General features: G+C 38.7%; 1 protein-coding gene across 7 annotated transcripts in view; it reads right to left on the bottom strand.

Annotated features, from left to right (window-relative positions):
- Positions 1–21,208, bottom strand: part of DENND5B (DENN domain containing 5B) — a 212,911-nt gene that overhangs the window by 65,474 nt on the left and 126,229 nt on the right. For 6 of the 7 annotated variants that reach the window (XM_073788864.1, XM_073788867.1, XM_073788868.1 and 3 more), the window contains 2 exons: positions 9,278–9,465; positions 2,667–3,203 (listed from right to left, as the gene is read on the bottom strand). In XM_073788864.1, coding sequence (XP_073644965.1) covers positions 2,667–3,203; positions 9,278–9,465 — 725 coding nt within the window. Of the gene's footprint in view, positions 1–14; positions 3,204–9,277; positions 9,466–21,208 lie in introns of those variants that run through there. The other variant, XM_073788869.1, reaches the window with a different exon arrangement.

Raw genomic sequence — 21,208 nt, 5'->3', positions numbered from 1 at the left:
TAATGAGATAATTAGGCAATTATTAGTGCAAAGAGACCATCTCAATACTACATGATAAATCCAAAAATTATCTGTTGCTAAGATCATTCCTTTTCACAATCTTATAACACACAAAACTGATGCTTGAAATTTAAAAATCCTTAAAACTCCACTTCTTCTTCCTATCTTCTAAAGTCATAGAATTTAGGTCACTTAGTTCTTCAGCACTGATCCCACCTTTCAAAATTGATTTACGTTCTGGTCCTCATGACCATTATGCAGAAAAAAGGGCATCATTAATGAAAGATGGTGGATCAGTTGCTACATGATCATCAATCATTCTCTTCACTTAGCATTAAATTTGACCCCTTTCCCCAGTGAGCTGTAATTTCTTCTGCTCTCTATTCCTAGCCTGTGCCAAATACCTCCAAGTCATAAGGCATCGAGGTGACTAACTGATACAATAATAAGATATACATAAGCAATAACCTTAAAAAATCCAACAACGTGGAATTTGTGCTTATGGGTAAAATCTTTGGTTCAGGGGGATGTTTTCCTAGGACCCCCAGTTAAAAACTGATGGATGAGTATTAGTTAAAGATCAAACTCCATCCAGACCTGTGCTGAAAGAATAGTTTGGGCCTTAACAACTAAAAAAAGCACTGCCTGAAAAACCATCCAAAGCAAGCCAAGCCTTTGGAAAACATGTACAACCAGCCACATGGTCCTGTTACCAGCCTTTCTGCTTGCATGGAACGGTTCAGTAAATTGTAATCAGTTTCTAATTCAAAGGGTTCATTTTTTTCCTTTGGCTCTTCAGGTCCATGTGTGTAGAGGAATTCTAGCCACAATGTGACACTAGCTAAAATTTGGAAGTGGATTACTATTTCAGCTGTGGGGTTACTTTTGCTTTTCATTCTTTTGATTAGGTGCAATGTGGCAAAAGCCAGAAGGGGAAAGGTGGAAGGATAAGTTCTGACCTAAGGTTACTCTCCTTAATACTCACTAGCTTCCTCCTAGCATATTTATTTAGGAAATAAATTCTGAAATTTAGGATAGCTTTGAAAAACTTCCTTACAGAAATCCACTTATTCAATTTAAGTGCCTCCATAGTTCAGATGGAGTTACACAAATCCGAATCACCAAAGAAAGGTTCACAGTCATCTCCAGAAACAGTTCACCTCTTCAAAAGATATTTTACAGATAAATAGCAATTTTACTTTTCACAGAGCAAACAGCCATTTTTTTCCTAAATGGACCAAATGTCTGGCTTTTGATATTTAGATCCTTGTGGGCTACATCACTTAAGGCAGGAAAGACTTGGCTTGCAGGACTACTATGTGATAGTCCTGTAAATTTTCCTAGTGAAAATGAGATGATTACAAGCCTTCTGGAATCCAACATGAAACTTTCATTTCTCTAGGGGTTATATAAAAAGAATTCCATTTATAGTTTGAAGCTACATAAAGATTAAGAAGGAAGAAAGCACCAGTGCTCGATTTAGATAAGAATTTGAATTGCTCCAAGGATAAATCATGAGTATACACAGATTAGTTCCAAGCTGGCTAGGAAAAAATGTGGAAAAATGGTTAAGCTTAATGAGAATGGAAACTAAGAGCAAGAACATATTTGGAGAGGTGAAAGCTTCTTAATTTATTAAAGAAGTTTTCTCAAACATAAAGTGCATCAGAAATTAACTGTTAAATGTGGTTTATATAACTCATCTAAAAAAATCTGATGAAGTCAGAAAATAATCTTTTATACCACCCACCTTTACAAAATTTTTTATTAATTCTTATTTGTCAGATGCTCCAAGATTGTAGATTAGCCTCTTAGAACATATTAGCCCCTTTGAGAGGTCTTTCATGATACAAAGGTACTATTTAGCAAAAAGCCATAATTCATTCTAATAGCAATATCATGCCTTGGCAATCACAGAGGCACTGAACTATACCCTAGTGACCTGAAAGAGTTAATGCACACCCCTAAGTGCTTTTGTCTGGAAGAAAAAAAAAATTGGTGGATATGTCCAGAAAAACCGGCAGAAGAATACTCTATAGTAAACCTTAGAAAGCAGCTTCAATTTCAGCAGGACAATCAAAAGTTAGTGTCGTTTTCTGTCTTCCCTTTCCAAAATCTTAGGAACAGAGGGTTAAAGTCATAAAAACTCATTTTTCTCATAAAACCTCCCTTTTTCTCTCTTTTGATCCTAAGATGAGATAAAAATTTACCTTCTGAAAGTAAACTGTTACCTTTACATGGGGAAGTTGTGACTTCATTGCAGGATGAAGACAAAATATAAGAATAAGGATTTATTAGAAAAGGAATAGGCCTCATTTAACTAGACTTGATCCTAAAATATGAGTAAATAAAATGTGTACAAGGTGAGACAGTATTAACAGATTTGAAAAACATGGAATTTAAGTTTCATTTCAAACATCTTCAAAGTATAGAAAAGTTAAAAATAAGGTTAAAGGCAATTAAATACATAATTCAATTAGCAGCTTAATGAGCTAGTTGATTTATACTTTCCAGTGAAATTATTTTATATAGTATAAAATACTGGTAAAAAAGAGTTCTTAAAGGGAAAGGAGAGGCGGAAAAATCTGTATTTTAAAAAAGTTAACAAAATCAGTAATGTATAGCCCACTAAAAACCATGAAAAGGGAAACTCTGCTTCTTTTTACTTTGTCAAAGTTCTGCATCTGTTCCCGGTTGGTCAGCCAAGATTCCATGTCCTGAGCAGTCTGAATCACAAACGCTTCATAATCTGCAAACATCTGCGTAAAGCGGTTAGCAAAGACCTCTCGGAGCTGTACGTTGAGCTGGTAGTCCCTTAGTTCTGCCTCTTCACACTGCAGTTTTAAATCTTTTTCTTTTTCACTCAAAGAGGCAGAGAGGTCCATTTTTTCCATGGTCACACCAGTCCGCTTGGCTAGAGCCTGGAGGCGGGCTATGGTTTCGTTGCCCTTCAGTAACTCATACATGCTAATGTTATTAGCAGAGACGTTGCCATTCTTCTTGTCATTGACCAAGTCTTTCAGAACCAGATTCTTTAGCTTGGTGGCACTCTCACTACAATGTAGGCTGCCCTCAGGAGGGATCCCAAATTGAAGAAGAATTTCAGAGAGTTCCTGGATAAAATCTACTTTATTGGGGAACTGTGGAAATTCTTCAGGCAACTCAATAAAATGGTTGTCAATATCCACAAAACACAAATTAGCCTGAAAGAGGAAAAAGAAATACAAAGGTTTTTAAATTGGAGATTGGGATTGACAAATACACACTATTATACATAAAAGATAACTAATAACAACCTGCTGTATAGCACAGGGAACTCTATTTGGTGCTCTGTAATGACCTATATGGAAATGGAGTCTAGAAGAGAGTGGATATATGTATATGTATGGCTGATTCACTTTGCTGTACAGCAGAAACTAACACAACATTGTAAGTCGACTATACTTCAATTAAAAAATTAATTAAAAAAACTTTTACTTAATAAAATGCTAAAAGTATCAATTAAGAAATACAAAGGTTTTATAGTAATTTTATGTTCTAAAATATTCTTGCCAACTATTATAAACAAAATCAACTATTATAAAGAAAAGGTTGCACTGCCTTTTATGTTAACCTTCTCAGGGTTAAGAATATTTTACTCTTTAAAAATAAATCTCTGTTGCCAGCATTTTTCCCTATGTGAGGGAATATATAAGTATATATTTAATACATATGAATCATTTCCCCTGGGTCTCATCAGTTTATTATAATCCGGATATAACTCTGTAATACATGGCATCGAACAGACTTTCCTTAGACAGGTAAAAGCACACAGACTCATAGTACCTTACAAATTAGGCACTGGGGAAAATAAAATGCTTACTGAGCTTGAACTTTCTATGCCATTCCACCGCTCTAACACCGTTTATAATGTAGAATTCGCAATAACTGCTAAAATTTAGCAGCTGTAGTATCCCAAAATGGAATGAAACTGGCAAAGGGCAATCCAGTCCACAGAAAACCCACAAGTTTTCACTTTATCTAAACTTAGCTTCAACCTCTTACATGGCAAAACCATTTCAGAAGCCACTGGACGAAGAGCAGGAGGCAGAGAGCAGTGGAGGCAAGTGCCTAGAGAAGGGAAGTGACCAACCCTTGGGTAACTCAGACTTGACTTGAACATTTTTGAGTTGCGGAAAAGAGGAGACAGAAATAAGAGGAAATGTTTTTTGAGTTTGTTTACACTTTGGATTTTGAATTAAAAGACTTTTAAATATCTTTCAGATATAGAAAATTCAAGGGGCTAAGTACCTGCCTAAAATTTGCATTGTCCCTCAGGTACTTGATGACAGTATATACAAAAACAGTATTTTACCTTTACTGTCCATACCCTCTTGATTAGAACAAGGTTGTCTGAGTAAAGGAAAACTAAGCTCCTAAACTGGGGAGGAGGAGGGGGGCAAGGTAGTCCATCACATAAAACTGATCCTGACTGGACTAGTAGCTGGACACAAGGCATGGGGTGAAGTCAATAAACAGAATAGGAAGCCTCACCTCATGCTTCCCCATCTCCCCGCCCCTCAACAATGCCCCCAGGTCAGCAAGGAGAGAATTCATACTGTCTTCTGATCCTGAATGCCAAGGTAAGATGAAAAGAGGAGAGCAAACAATTAGGCTTCTGTTATTCTCTCCTTTTTTTTTTTTAGTGTCAAATTTAAAAAAAATAATTAATTAATTTTTGGCCGCATTGGGTCTTCATTGCGGTGCCCGGGCTTTCTCTAGTTGCGGTGAGTGGGGAGGCTACTCTTCATTGCAGTGTGCGGGCTTCTCACTGTGGTGGCTTCTCTTGTTGTGGAGCACGGGCTCTAGGCGTGCGGGCCTCAGTAGTTGTGGCTTACGGGCTCTAGAGCACAGGCTCAGTAGTTGTGGTGCATGGGCTCTGTAGTTGTGGCACACGGGGGCTTTGTTGCCCTGCGGCATGTGGGATCTTCCTGGACTAGGGCTTGAACCTGTGTCCCCTGCAATGTCAGGCAGATTCCTAACCACTGCGCCACCAGGGAAGTCTCTGTTATTTCTGTTTGATCCCTGTTCTTCATATTAGATACTGATGAGCAAGAAGTATAGCAAAATTCCAAATTAAGATTGATAAAAACTCAAGATTTTCCACCATCCAAAAACAGAATCAACAGTGATTCTTCAAGCCTAAAATAACCTTTGAATCCAACCCTTTAATTCTGCAGATGAAGAAACTGAGGCCCAAGAAGGTAGGTGACTTCCTGACACCTGTTCCAGGTACACACCCTCAAACAGCCTGGTAGCTTAAGGGATTTTTTTCTTCTCCATTATGCCTCATCTCTAATGTCAATAGTTTTCTCTATATAGAGTAAGAGCTGAAGTCACATCTTACTGAAGACAGTAGTGCTATTACAGCTTTATTTAAATCCACATCTTTATATATGTTTCTACAGTCTGTAGAAAGTAGGATATACTGTAAGCCTTAAAGGGAGAAACTAGGTCACCATAATTCAAATGGATGATTCAATGTCTTTAAAAACGGAAGAAAAAATTCACTAACTTACTAATCTAAATGTTAACCAGCAACCTCTCACCACTTACATTTTGTACTGTATCCTTCATTAATGCCTTCCTGCTATCCTTTTCTATACCTCTCCTTCCCCTGTGAAAAGAGAAAAATGATACATTTGGGGAAATTTTAAAGCTTGTTATGCTCATGTAATCACTGCTGAGCCAAAAATGTGCGGCAAGGTGGATGTTCCAGCACCACAGCTACGGGCCTGTCTTCATGTTCCCGCAAGTCCCTCTCACCCTCCTATGCTGACTTACAGGAGCCTGAATTGGGGCTTTGATTATTACAAAGCAGAAATAGGGAATGTAAACTTGTGTTATAAAAATTTATTGAAGAAAAACCAAAAAGCCCTTTTTCTAAAACAGATAAGAACTCCATACAATAGAGTATTCTAAGTCAGTTTCTCACTTTTAATACCATTAAATTAAAAAAAAATTTTAAGAACTCAAGAATAAAAAATATACTCAACATCTCAATCTTATGATGTTTTAGAACTATTTCTTTTTTAAAAAATATTTAATTATTTATTTGGCTGCACCGGGTCTTAGTTGCGGCCCGCGGAATCCTCGCTGCCTCGTGCGAGAACTTCGTTGTGACATGCAGGCGCTTTTAGTTGTGGCATGCATGTGGGATCTAGTTCCCCCACCAGGGATTGAACCCAGGCTCCCTGCATTGGGAGTGCGGAGTCTTAACCACTGGACCAACAGGGAAGTCCCTAGAACTAAATATTTCTATATTTTTACTGATTAACACTGCCCAGAAGCCTTCATCTGTAATTACTTCCAATTAAAAACAACAAACATTCCCTCAAAAGTAGGCGACAAAGACTTGAAGCTTAATGATCTCTTCTGCCATGAAGGCTTCCCATGTTCCTATCCTAAAGGCATCTTGATTTCCTCTGTATATATTCTTAGTTCTTTCATTCCTCTTATTCGTTTTTTTTTAGCCTGTGTTATTGATATTTGTAAATGTCTTACTTTGGAAATCAGAAATCACCTCTTAAAGGTGACATTTTTCTCTAGATGTCTCCCCGTATATTGTACACTAGTAGTGTATGATACAACTGTTTGATGAATGAATGAATAAGGCTTAAGGACATTGTCATTTTGTGGAACCTTAAAAATATAGGCAAGAGGAAGAAGTATCCAGGGATGTGAGTCCAGGACAGCCCTCTTCATGTTTGGTAAGAGTCCTGGTTTCTCAATAGCTGAAGTTAAGCTGGTATAAGGGTAAGCCAGAGGGGCACATTTAACATTTTCATAAAATTTTAGGGCAAGATATGACAAAAAGAAAGTAGAAAAGCAATGCTGTTTCAGTTTTTCCCTAGATTTTTTTGTCTACCGTTCAGTGTAAAGATGAGCAAGAATGGTAGAAAATGAGGTACAGTCTATGCAACTAATCCCCAGTGCCACATCCTTCCACCATCACTCTCCCCCGCTCCCCCGACCAAAACTATATAACAAATCGCTACCTGTGCCTGTCATTTTGGAACCATGGGGCAAGTGAGTGGGTAGTTAATTATAAGTCTATGTAGTTACATTAGTTAGCTAACAACTAAAATCATGTCTTCTTAAAATAATCATTTTGTAAACTTATTTTCACAACTATTCTAAGAAGCCCTCTCACTATTTTTAGCTATTAGTGTATTTTACAGTTTTCAAAGCAAGGGAGGGTATTACCAGTCACTTTTTTAAAATGACTATTTTTATACCCACTTCCTCCTCCAAATTCTGTGGAGTAGATTCTTTCATCTCATTGTAAAATGAAACCAGAGCAAAGTGATATGCTATTAGCCTTTTATTATAAAACAGTAATGCTCTAATGAATACTTTCTATACAGAAGCAGTGTTATTTTCACAGCTGATTCAGGTTATTTCTTCTTATTCTACTCTATGAATACATGAGTATGTATATTTATTAAATAGTGTTGGTTTAGTGAATGAAAAATTAGAAAATCACGGACATTACTGTAACAGCTTTCAGAATTTTTAAGTTTGTTTATTTTTAGAGTCAGAGTATACACACAGGCATAGAGACAGAAAGATTTCCTGACAAATACATCAAGGTGGCATTTAAAATTGCTCAACAATTATTACTCATGCAAAAATGGAAAGATAATATTTATGTGTCTAAAAATATATCATTTAATTAACATGCAAAGAGACCAGTTACTCAACAAGAAGCTAAAACATGTCACTGTTTAAGTCTTTTTTTTTTTTTTTTTTTTTTTTGTTTTTTGTTTTTTTACTGTTTAAGTCTTTAAAACAAAATGCATGGGCTTCCCTGGTGGCGCAGTGGTTGAGAGTCCGCCTGCCGATGCAGGGGACGCGGGTTCGTGCCCCGGTCCGGGAGGATCCCACGTGCCGCGGAGTGGCTGGGCCCGTGGGCCATGGCCGCTGAGCCTTCGCGTCCGGAGCCTGTGCTCCGCAGCGGGAGAGGCCACAGCAGTGAGAGGCCCGCGTACCGCCAAAAAAAAAAAGAAAGAAAACAAAATGCATTTGGCTAGTCTATTTCTTTTTCCTTAAAAATTTAAAGGACTTACTTCTTTGAACTAACAAGATACTTAGATTAATTTAATAAAAGAGAAAATGAGAGTTCAGGTATTAGAAAAAAGAGGTATAAGAGAGAGGGAGAAGCAGAGAACGTGCACAAGCTCAAAAAAGATCAAAACAGTTTGCATGTGTATTTTATATGATCTGAATCAAGCTATTTGCCCCTGAACAAAAATGTTAATTTTCGTAGGGAAACATTCATTAGAATAAAGTAAGCAGTGGATGATTACAAGAATCATTACTGGGTATAACGTCCGTGGCTTAGTGTGTTATTTTAAATTCATTTATTAAAATGAGAATCTCTATGGGTAATAAGAACAAAAAAGAGTGAAGCACAGCATGAAAGATTTTATTAAGAAAGGTGCTAATTAAACAGCGAATAATATAATGTAATTAACCATTTTATGTTTTTTAATAGGCCATGGCACTCTCATCAATATTTCAATTCAAAGGCTTTACATTTCAATTCTGAGTACCATTAACAACAGCTAAAAATTAGATTCAAAATGCTTTCAAGAATTCCTGTTTATTTTCTTCTGAAACAACATTTGAAAATATAGCACACAGAAAGCACAGTAATCTTAAGGTAGACTAAAAGCTAAGGGTTAGAATTTTTATCTCAACCAGAGAGCTAAGCTAACATTTAGAAAAAGCTGATAACTGGCCTTACGTCTGAAAACAGACTGCTAAAGTATTTAATATTTCCATGATCCCTAGCTTGCTGAAAGATGTTACTTTTCATTTGGTAGAGGTCAAGAATCAAATTCACCTCAATTAATACAATAATTTGAAGGATGTTAAAATTGGGCTGTACCACTTAAAAACAAAATTTATAACAGGAATAGGGAAAAAGAAATAAAATGTTATTAAAATAATAAAGCTCCCAGATAATACTACTACTGCTCCATCTTCACAAATTTACAGCTGTGAAAATTTGCCACTGTCCTGTTTTGATCCATGTTTAATTAATGACTATGTCATATAATAATCATCAGGAATCAGGATCTGCATTCTATGGCTGAGCCTCTGCCCTAGACCTACTTGGAAGATGCAGAATAGCCAGAGACTCAGTTCAGACAAAGACAATGCTATCTAACAAAAGTGGGCTTGACCTAAATCAACAACAGCAAGTGCTTCATCGTTCACTGTAAGTTTTTACCTCTTGAGGAAGTTCTAGCTTAGAACGGTCAGTTCCTTCTTTTGACTGAAGGCCCATCAGATAAGGGACAGGAGCATCAAGAAAATGTAGCAGAGAAGCAGGGAGGATGGGCACATAAACATGCTGCCACTGAAATGGGAACAGAAGTGTGGTGATGCCTTCCGCCACAGTCATCAGGCGTTGATAATCTGTACAGAACAGCAACAACAAAAATGGTAGGGAAGATTACAAGTCAAAACATAATCACTGCATTAAGCTTGAAAATATGAATTTCCAGAAAAAATTCGTGTGCTAATAAATAAGTAAAATGTTTCTTCATGACCATGCAGAAAAGAGGTCAGCTCTATTCCACCATAATTAAAGAGTTAAATGGTTTCATTGAATGGTTTTAAGGGGGTATGAGTAGGTGGGAAACATCATTAAGCTTTTTGCTTCTGAAAACACTGGTATGTGTATTGACGTTCCCTCAAAATGCAAAGCAAATAAGAACTAATAAAATTGCTCTTGGCACTTCTCCCATTGAAAATGTGTAAGAATATTGCTACTGATCACTTTTTATATACATGTATATCTATGCAATCCTCCATTCAGAGGCTCTGTTTTTCTTGTATAAATGATCATGGCTATAGCCTATAGGTATCCTTATTATATTTATTTTAGCCTTCATTTTGTGGGTACAAGAAGTCAACAGATATATGCATTCATAGTCACACTTCCTACATTAACCTCCAACTCAAATCTAGGGACAAAGTGAAAGCTACCAGAAAATTAGAGGTTGGTTTTTTTGTTGTGTTTTGTTTACATGAACTAATTTATCAAAACTAAAAACTGTCCACAGTATTAAAGTGCCTTCTCACCCCACCCCCAGTTTTATTGAAATATAATTGACATATAACATTTGGTGTACAACATGATGATTTGATATATATATAAACAGCAAAATAAATTACCACAATAAGTTAACATTCATCAACTCACATAGCTACAAATAAAGTGCCCTCTAAAACCACTCTGCCATGGATGCTATACATACATATGTCTATATCCGTATTTAAACCTTCAGAGGCAGGGCTTCCCTGGTGGCGCAGTGGTTGAGAGTCCGCCTGCCGATGCTACGCATACCGCAAAAAAAAAAAAAAAAAAAAAAAAAAAAAAAAAAAAAAAAAAAAAAAACCTTCAGAGGCAGACGTGTTTCAGAATTCAGATTTTCTCTTTTTTAATTTAGAAAGGTAATACTGTGCATACCACACATACTTGAAATATCCAGGGCAGCACCCTATAATCAAATACATTAATGTTTCTGCAGCAAACTATATGAGTGTCCCAATATACTCAAAGAACTTAAATAGGGTCACTTTGGTTCAGATCTGATTTTGCCGATAAATGAGTTTCCAAAAAAAGTTTGGTTTTCAGAATGGATACTGTGGAATTGTAATAATTCTCTCACAGGATTTATTGTGCACAAATACAGTAAAATCTGGGGGAGTAAGACTCTGGGGAAGTCTTTTTAAAAAGGTTAAGGGAAATGATCCGATGCTACTTCGTTCATATCAAACTCAAAGAACACCCAACCACGCAAAAGCAGGATATTTTCCATTAAAATTTTTTCTTGTGTTGTTTTATAATCTGTAAATGACTATCTTTAATAGTCTACAATGGGATTTTGGTCATGAATCATCAGCTATCCATAGCCTACATGTATTTATAATTTTCCTTATTTGATTCATTATAAAATTTTAGGTGAAAACCTGTTTACAGGAATACTTCTAAAAAACAAATAGCAGGGCTTCCCTGGTGGCGCAGTGGTTGGGAGTCTGCCTGCCGATGCAGGGGACACAGGTTTGTGCCCTGGTTCGGGAGGATCCCACATGCCGCGGAGCGGCTGGGCCCGTGAGCCATGGCCGCTGAGCCTGCGCGTCCAGAGCCTGTGCTCCGCAGCGGGGGAGGCCACAACAGTGAGAGGCCCGCGTACCGCAAAAAAAAAAAAAAAAAAAACAAATACCAGGCAGCTTGAGGGAAGAGGGTGTTTGGTATTTTGTGGGTTGCACAGTGACCTTGCTTGGAGTGGATGGTCCCGTGAGACCGTTTATGCTCTACAGAGCAACGTGGCTCAGCTATGAGCATCCAATCAGTCTACAGTGACAGGGAGGCTGAGCTGAGAGCTAGATCAGCTCCTGGGTGTCAGGGGCTTTTTAATTTCTTTCTCATTTAAAAGCCAGACACAGGTGAAAGGTTCAGGGTCTTAAACAGTCAGATCCTGTGCCAGTTATCTATTGATCTATTTACTGAGCTCCAAATCACTCCATAGGTGGTCTATGAAAATGGACTGGACCGTAAGCATGTTCTCTTTTATAGTGAACACACCAGAAAACTTTGCCAGAGAGGACAGCAGAGAGACACTGCAGGAGGAAGCGCTTCTCCTCCCTGGTTTTGGAGTGTAGTGGGCAAGGTGCAGTGTTTTGTGTGTTCTTGCTCCTTCTGCATGGCTGATCACTGGTGTGGATATGTGAGGACATCTGGTGTCCCACTTCCCCGGCCACACGCCCAGAGTGGGCAGCCTCAGTGACTGGGCCCTCCTAATGCGGACACGGCACACTCATATCTCACACAGCCACCTGGCGCCCTGACAACTTCTGTGTGCCTGCCCACCAGCCACAGCTCACTTGGACCTGGGAGGTTTGTCTTGTCTTCTGCTTGCCTGGTGACTGAGGATCAGCTCTGGCCCAGGCAACCCACTGACCTCCACCATCCAATGAGCTGCCACCACACTTTCTTCAGTGAGATATGAACCTCAGCCTTGGGAAGTGGGTCCCCTTCCAAGTTTGTCCTTCCTAGGGTACCCTTTAGAGTTTTCTTCATGTCTTTATAGTTTCCTATTATAGTTTAACAATTCTTCTTATTACATTCCTCTATTTAAATTACTGTGTGGTTTAATCTGTCTCGTGATTGGACCTATCCTGAAAGGCAGAGGGTTTTAAGCCGTCATATCAAATCCCTAGCAGCTTGGCTACTTTATTTGCTGTTGATGGAAAATGTTCAATCTCAAAGGAAACACAGATTCTTTAAGGAATGGAAACCAGCATCTTGGGCTATTTTCTTGCTTTGATTATGGTAAACTTTCACTTGGGAAGTGAAAATAAATTATATGTTTTCCCCTCTTCTAGTAGACATGAAAGACTGATACACATGGTTTATTTTTCCTTCACCACAATTCCACCAACTTGTGGGTGTTCTATGTCTATTCTTTTTTCCAGTTCTGCTTTCTCAAGATTGGTTTAAATGCCATACACATTTTAATAATGCAGTTACTTAGCAGAAACAAGACAATTCTTTTTAACTGAATCAAGAAATAAAAGGTAGTTTTCTTCTTTAAGCATGTTTTTAAAAATTTAAATAATTTGGAAAATTATTTTTTCTTTGATACTCAAAGTGAGGAATGTGTAATAAGTTTCCACATTTAAGACATGCCTCAGCACGGCGTATGAGGCTCTTCATAACTTGGCCCTTTCCTGCCTCATTTCTTACCACCACATATACAGTCACATTATCTGCTTAAAATTCATTTACTGAACATGAAATATTTTCACAGGTCCCTGTGCCTCTGTACACCCCTTCCCTCTACCCAGAATATCTCTTCCCCTTGCAGTACCTGGCTAAGTTCCACTTTTTCCTTAGGCAATGGTTCCTTTGGAAAGCATTCTCTGAATACTTATCGTCAAGAGAGTCCCTTCCACATGCTTCCACAGTACCCCACCTCTATTTCTATCACACTAATTATTCCTCTCACTAAAACTATTAAAATTCAATTATAATTATCTATTCATATATCTCTCCACTATTCCCTGCTAACCTTCACCTGCTGGAGAGCAATGACTATATTTTTAATCTCAGAATTTCTAGCACTTGGTACGGGACCTACTACATAGTGAGTGATCAATGAATGTGTACTAAGAAATTAATATGTTAACATCTAGGACATGTAAAATGAAATAAAACTATTGGACATTATGCTTGCCTATGTTATACAATAAAACATACTGCCAAAAATTTGCCTAGCAGTGGCACAGGCAAAGACTCTGAGATGGCCTGGCCTCCACTGTCTCATCCCCGGGTCTCGGCCCCTGTCCACCAGCATCACTGTGGAGAATAAGGTCAGCCCCCTGGGGACAGTCCAGTGGCCTGGGGCTGGAGCTGAGGTTGGGGGCACAGGACCCATGTTGCAGGCTGAGGAGATGGCTGAGTGACACAGAGCAGGTCCAGCGCTGCCTGGTGGTGCAATGCCCCATGAAAAGGCCATGATTATTGGGGTTTACATACTGCGAAGCACTGCCAGTGGAGGTGTGAGGATGGTGGTGTACAGCACACCTCTGGTGAACATCCTGATGCAGCTGAAAGATTATACATTTACTAACTCGAGGCAGTGACTGGTTACTAACTGAGCCAGGCTGGCTTTGAGGGCTTGGACCTATGCATAATTCAGCTTATCTTCCTCGTTCACAAAGATATCACAAAAGGCAGAATACAAATTCAAATGAACATTAAAAAAAAATCACCCTCGATGATGGCTGAAAAGTGAGCTACATTTTGCTTTAATCAGATTGACAAAGATTAAAAAGAAAATCACAGCAAAGGTGTGGAGAAAAGGGTATTCTCATACATTGCCTTATAAAGGCAGCATAAATTGCTAGAGCTTTGTACTTGGCAGTATCTATCAAAAGCTTAAAAAATATACAGATCATCTGACCCAGCAATTCTAGTAATTTATCACACAAATATACAAAAACATATGTACATGGACGCGATGTATAAAGTGTCATTTATAACAATAAACTATTTATAATACCCTAAGTAACTAACAAAAGGGTTAGATTTATGGCCAGTTATATAATGAAATATACTGAAGCTATTAAAAGTATATCTATATTATCAACATGGAAAACCAAAGTGTGTTTGGCAGCAGCAGGAAGCAGCTAAGTACTAAAAACCTGCTGAAACTCCACTGCTGGGTATATGCCCAAAAGAACTGAAAGCAGAGTGCTGAAGATATATTTGTACATCTGTGTTTATAGTACCATTATTCGCAGTAGCCAAAAGGTGGAAACTATCCAGGCATCCATCAATGGATGAATGGATAAACAAAATGTGGTATATACATACAATGGAAAGTTATTCAGCCTTAAAAAGGGAGGAAATCCTGACATATGCTACAACATGGATGACCCTTAAGGACATTATGTTAAGTGAAATAAGCCAGTCAAAGAAAGACAAATATTGTATAATTCCACTTACATGAGGTATCTAAAGTAGTCAATTCATACAAACAAACGAAGAATGGTGGTTGTCAGGAAGGGGCTAAGAGGAGTGCAAAATGCAGAGTTATTGTTTAATGCGTATAGAGTTTCAGCTTTGCAAGATGAAAAAAGCTCTGGAGATTGGTTGCACAACAATGGGAATATACTTAATGCTACTGAACTTTTCACTAAGCAATAGTTAAGATGGTAAATTTATGGGGTTTTTTTCTTATCACAATTTTTTTAAAGGAGCTTTTATTTTATTATTTTTTAATTAATTAATTAATTTATTTTTGGCTGTGTTGGGTCTTCGTTTCTGTGCGAGGGCTTTCTCTAGTTGTGGCAAGCGGGGACCACTCTTCATCGCGGTGCGCAGGCCTCTCAGTATCGCAGCCTCTCTTGTTGCGGAGCACAGGCTCCAGACGCGCAGGCTCAGTAGTTGTGGCTCACGGGCTTAGTTGCTCCGCGGCATGTGGGATCTTCCCAGACCAGGGCTCGAACCCGTGTCCCCTGCATTGGCAGGCGGATCCTTAACCACAGCGCCACCAGGGAAGCCCCTCTTATCACAATTTTTAAAACTTGCTGAATATAATCTATATGGAAATAATCTGTGGGAAGTAGAATCCCCCCAAAATGGATCTATGAGAATAAATAATTTGAATCTGACTTGAAAAGGATTTATTTGATATGAGATGACTTTTTAAAAAAGTATACATATGTTTCAAAGTCAAATAGGCTTGCAAAATAGGCAATGAACTATATATTCATTGAGAATTGTTTTCTAAATTAAAAGGTCTTGTTTAATTCATAATTTTAAATAAAATATAGCTTCCTATAAATATATATATCTATACATTCATAAAAATATAATTTCCTAACACTCATGAGGATATGTGAAAAGTAGTATCTTATTGCTTCAATGAAGGTTAAAACAAAGTATTTATGCACATACTATGTACTTAAATCATTTAACGTAGGTTAGATATAATTGGTAATTGTTGGTAAAAGAGAAAAAAGATCTGGATTATTTTCCTATTTTACATTACTAGTAGTTACATTAATATGCCTAGCAGTTGTTACATTCTGTAATAACTGTCACACTCAATCTGTTCATTTTAATTTTAGTTCAGTGATCTTTTTTAAACATTTCTATTTACGGCAGTGTTGTAGACTAGGACTCCAAAACTAGTCTACAAATGGTAAATAAAATAGCTATATAACATCCAATACATGACTATGAATTTGCCAAAAAAAATAAGGGAAGTTGGGGCTTCCCTGGTGGCGCAGTGGTTAAGAATCTGCCTGCCAATGCAGGGGACACGGGTTCGAGCCCTGGTCTGGGAAGATCCCACATGCCGCGTAGCAACTAAGCCTGTGCGCCACTACTGAGCCTGCATTCTAGAGCCCGCGAGCCACAACTACTGAATCCCGCATGCCTAGAGCCTGTGCTCCGCAGCAAGAGAAGCTACCACAATGAGAAGCCCGTGCACCGCAACGAAGAGTAGCCCCCGCTTGCCTCAACTACAGAAAGCCCGTGCACAGCAATGAAGACCCAATGCAGTTAAAAATAAATAAATAAAATAAATAAATTAAAAAAAAAATAAAAATAAGGGAAGTCATTGGAGGCTGGGAACAAAATGTGAGCAAGAGTCCAGTGTGGTAAAACTCAAACATCTGGCTGTCTTTGGAGTGTTTACTGATCTAAGGTGGCCTAGAGCTTTGGTTTTACCTCTGTGCATGTTGAGGGACAAAGTCCAAGAAGGGCTGGAATTAAGATGGTAGATCCTCTTGCAAAAAGCTAGACCTAAAAGGGCAAAAACTTGTAGAAAGGAAAAAAACAAGACCAAAATCTGTATTGCCAAGGAAAGTAGTCTGTCCTGGCCCTGGCCGAGGCCCAGGGAGGAAGGGGGAAAAAAGCCTCCCTGTGAATTCCTACCTACTGGCTGGTTTTCAAGGATGTTTGGGGGCTCTCGTGTTATCTGTATGGCCCAAAGAAAGACTAAGAGTGAGAATTTTAACTTAAAGTAAACCTGTGTTGCCAGTGAATTCAAGTGCCTGGTGAAAGAAAATACAAACCCTTCCTGGAGGAATAAACCCTCAATCCTCAACTCATGAGATATTGAATTTATCTGAGAAGGAATATAAAATGCGTATGTTTAATACGTTTAAGGAAATTAAAGGAAGAATTAGGAGTAAGACTATTTATAGGACCACTGAAATTAAAATGTCAAAGGAAGGGTTAACTATGGATTAAACATGGATAAAAAGAGAATTTATAAGGTGGGAGATAAATCAACCAGAATACAGCACAGAGACAAAGAGATAGAAAAAGAGGTTGAGAGATATGGAAGACTGAGCAAGACAGAGTAACACGTTTAATTAAAGTTCAGGAGGATAAAAAAGAAAAAAGACAGATGCAAGTAAAATTTAGAAAGATGGTTAAGAATTTTCCAACACGTGAAAAATATTAACCCTAGAATTCAGGAAACACAATGAATCACAAGCAGGACAAATAAAGAAACCCTCATTTAGATAAATCACGGTCAAAATACAGGACACCAAAGACAAACAGAAAATCATATATATAGCCAGAATGAAAAAAGTGAAAAATATTAACCCTAGAATTCAGGAAACACAATGAATCACAAGCAGGACAAATAAAGAAACCCTCATTTAGATAAATCACGGTCAAAATACAGGACACCAAAGACAAACAGAAAATCATATATATAGCCAGAATGAAAATAGATTTCTGGCCAAGGAATGACAATTAGAGTGATTGTGATAAATGACTTCTCAATGGCTACAATGGAAACCAAAAGACAGTAGAATATAATGTGCAAAGAGGGAGAGGAAAAACAAACTTTCAACATAGAATTTAATATCCAATGAAACCATCTTTCAAAAACAAGGACAAATTTAAAACACTGTCAGATGAACGAAATCTAATAGACAATGCCACCTCATTTAAGGAACTTGTAAGGATACACTTTAGGAATAAGGAGACTAATCCCAGAAGAAATACCTAAGATACAAAATCGAATGTGAATCTTTTTTAAAATGGCAATTATGAGTAATTTTAAGCAAAATCAAGTACATAAAATATACCTAATTTGAGGGATTATCAAAATTTTGAACAACTATAACAAGTAAGCCATGATGGGGGTGATAGGAGTCAAAGCATTTTTAGAGTACCTGTATTTTAAAGATTCCGATTAACATAACACTGAGTGTTCATGTTAAAATCTCAAAGTTTGCCATTAATAAAGAGAAACAGAGCATATAACACCTACAATAATTAAATTAAAAAAAAACTGCAATGAGAAAAAACGTTTCAATTATTTCAAAAGAAGGCAAAAAAGAAAAAAAAGAGGGAGAAAGGCAAATGGTCAAAATAAATGAAAATTTAAAAATTCTTAGAATTGAATAATGAAAATACCAGATACTAAGACTTGTGGGATGCAACTAACGTAACACTCAAATACTTAAGATGCTAATACTGGGGGTGGGATGGGTCCAAAGGAAGTAAAAAACAAAACCAGAAATTAATAAAACAGAAAACAAAGATAAAAAAGAGAGTACAAACAAAGGTAAAAGTTTAAAAAGAATAACATAGTGGGGGACCTTCAAGACGGAGGAGGAGTAAGACGCGGAGATCACCTTCCTCTCCACAAATACATCAGAAATACATCTACATGTGGAACAACTCCTACAGAACACCTACTGAACGCTGGCAGAAGACCTCAGACCTCCCAAAAGGCAAGAAACTCCCCACATACCTGGGTAGGGCAAAAGAAAAAAGAAAAAACAGAGACAAAAGAATAGGGATGGAATCTGCACCAGTGGGAGGGAGCTGTGGAGGAGGAAAGGTTTCCACACACTAGGAAGCCCCTTCGTGAGATGGGGGTGGGATGGGCAGTTGGGGGGAAGCTTCGGAACCACAGAAGAGAGCGCAGCAACAGGGTGCAGAGGGCAAAGCAGAGAAATTGCCGCACAGAGGATCGGTGCCAACCAGCACTCACCAGCCTGAGACACTTGTCTGCTCACCCACCAGGACAGGTGGGCATTGGGGGCTGAGGCTCGGGCTTTGGTGGTCAGATCGCAGGGAGAGGACTGGGGTTGGCTGCATGAACACAGCCTGAAGGGGGGCTAGTGCACCACAGCTAGCCAGGAGGGAATCCAGGAAAAAGTCTGGACCTGCCGAAGAGGCAAGAGACCATTGTTTCGGGGTGCGCTAGGAAAGGGGATTCCTTCCCTGTGTGCCCATAGAAGGCAGAGAACTGCCTAAGCAAGCTCCAGAGAAGGGCGCAAGCTGCACCTATCAGTTCAGACCCAAAGACGGGCATGAAATGCTAATGCTGCTGCCGCTGCCACCAAGAATCCTGTGTGCAAGCACAGGTCACTACCCACAACCCCTCCCAACCCCCCCAGAGCCTGTGCAGCACGCCACTGTCAGGGTCCTGAGATTTAGGGACAACTTGCCCAGGAGAATACACAGAGTGCCTCAGGCTGTTGCAATGTCATGCCGGCCTCTGCCACCATAGGCCACCCCGCATTCCAATTATGACTACCATACCTCTCCCTCTCCCCAGCCTGAGATGGCAAGAGAGCCCTAATCAGCCGCTGCTTTAACCCCCTCCAGTCTGGGTGGGGAACAGATGCCTGAGGGCGACCTACATGCAGAGGCGGGGCCAAAACCAAAGCTGAACCTCAGGAGCCATGCAAATAAAGAAGAGAAAGGGAAATTTCTACGTGCAGCCTCAGAAGCAGCGGATGAAATCCCCACAATCAACTTGAATCCTGCATCTGTGGAATACCTGAATAGACAACAAATGTTCCCAAAATTGAGGTGGTAGATTTGGGGAGCAACTGTAGACTTGGGGTTTGCTGTCTGTGATTGATTTGTTTCTGATTTTTATGTTTATCTTAGTTTAGTTTTTAATGCTTGTTATCATTGGTGGATTTCTTTATCGGTTTGGTTGCTCTCTTCTTCTTTTATTTAAAAATTTTTTTTATTTTATTATTTTTTCTTCTTTTAATTTTTCTTTTTATTTTTTTTTAATTTTTTTTTTCTTTTCTTCCTTTTCTTCTGAGCCGTGTGCTGACACGGTCTTGGTGCTCCAGCTGGGTGTCGGACATGAGCCTCCGAGGTGGGAGAGCCAAGTTCAGGACATTGGACCACCACAGACCTCGTGGCCCCACGTATTATCAATCAGCAAGAGCTCTCCCAGAGATCTCTGGCTCAACACTAAGACCCAGCTCAACCCAATGACCAGTGCTGGACGCCCCATGCCAAACAACTAGCAAGACAGGAACACAACCCCACCCATTAGCAGAGAGGCTGCCTAAAATCATACTAAGTTCACAGACACCCCAAAACATAACAATGGATGCAGCCCTGCCCGTCAGAAAGATAAGATCCAGTCCCACCCAGCAGAACACAGGCACCAGTCTCCTCCACCAGGAAGCCTACACAACCCACTCACTGGGGGCAGACAAGAAAAACAATGGGAACTAAGAACACGCAGCCTGCAAAAAGGAGACCCCAAACACAGTAAGTTAAACAAAATGAGAAGACAGAGAAATATGCAGAGATGAAGGAGAAAGGTAAAAAACCACCAGACCAAACAAATGAAGAGGAAATAGGCAGTCTACCTGAAAAAGAATTCAGAGTAATGATAGTAAAGATGATCCAAAATCTTGGAAATAGAATGGAGAAAATACAAGAAACATTTAACAAGGACCTAGAAGAACTAAAGAGCAAACAAACAATGATGACAACACAATAAATGAAATTAAAAGTTCTCTAGAAGGAACCAATAGCAGAATAACTGAGGCAGAAGAACAGATAAGTGACCTGGAAGATAAAATAGTGGAAATAACTGTCACAGAGCAGAATAAAGAAAAAAGAATGAAAAGGCTTGAGGACAGTCTCAGAGACTTCTGGGACAACATTAAACGCACCAACATTCGAATTATAGGGGTCCCAGAAGAAGAAGAGAAAAAAAAAGGGTCTGAAAAAATATGTGAAGAGACTATAGTTGAAAACTTGCCTAACATGGGAAGGAAATAGTAAGTCAAATCTAGGAAGTGCAGAGAGTCCCATACAGGATAAATCCAAGGAGAAACACGTCAAGACACATATTAATGAAACTATCAAAAATTAAATACAAAGAAAAAATATTAAAAGCAGCAAGGGAAAAGCAACAAATAACATACAAGGGAACCCTCATAAGATTAACAGCTGATCTTTCAGCAGAAACTCTGCAAGCCAGAAGGCAGTGGTAGGATACTTTTAAAGTGATGAAAGGGAAAAACCTACAACCAAGATTACTCTACCCAGCAAGGATCTCATTCAGATTCAATGGAAAATTAAAACCTTTACAGACAAGCAAGAGTTAAGAGAATTCAGCACCACCAAACCAGCTTTACAACAAATGCTAAAGGAACTTCTCTAGGCAGGAAACACAAGAGAAGGAAAAGACATACAAAAACAAACCCAAAACAATTAAGAAAATGGTAATAGGAACATACATATCGACAATTACCTTAAATGTAAATGGATTAAATGCTCCAACCAAAAGACAAAGACTGGCTGAACGGATACAAAAACAAGACCCATATATATGCTGTCTACAAG

Source organism: Tursiops truncatus, chromosome 11 (assembly GCF_011762595.2).
Source record: "Tursiops truncatus isolate mTurTru1 chromosome 11, mTurTru1.mat.Y, whole genome shotgun sequence".
Classification (NCBI taxonomy): domain Eukaryota; kingdom Metazoa; phylum Chordata; class Mammalia; order Artiodactyla; family Delphinidae; genus Tursiops; species Tursiops truncatus.
Note: the sequence above shows the minus strand (reverse complement) of the source record. Positions and strands in the feature narration are given on the sequence as shown.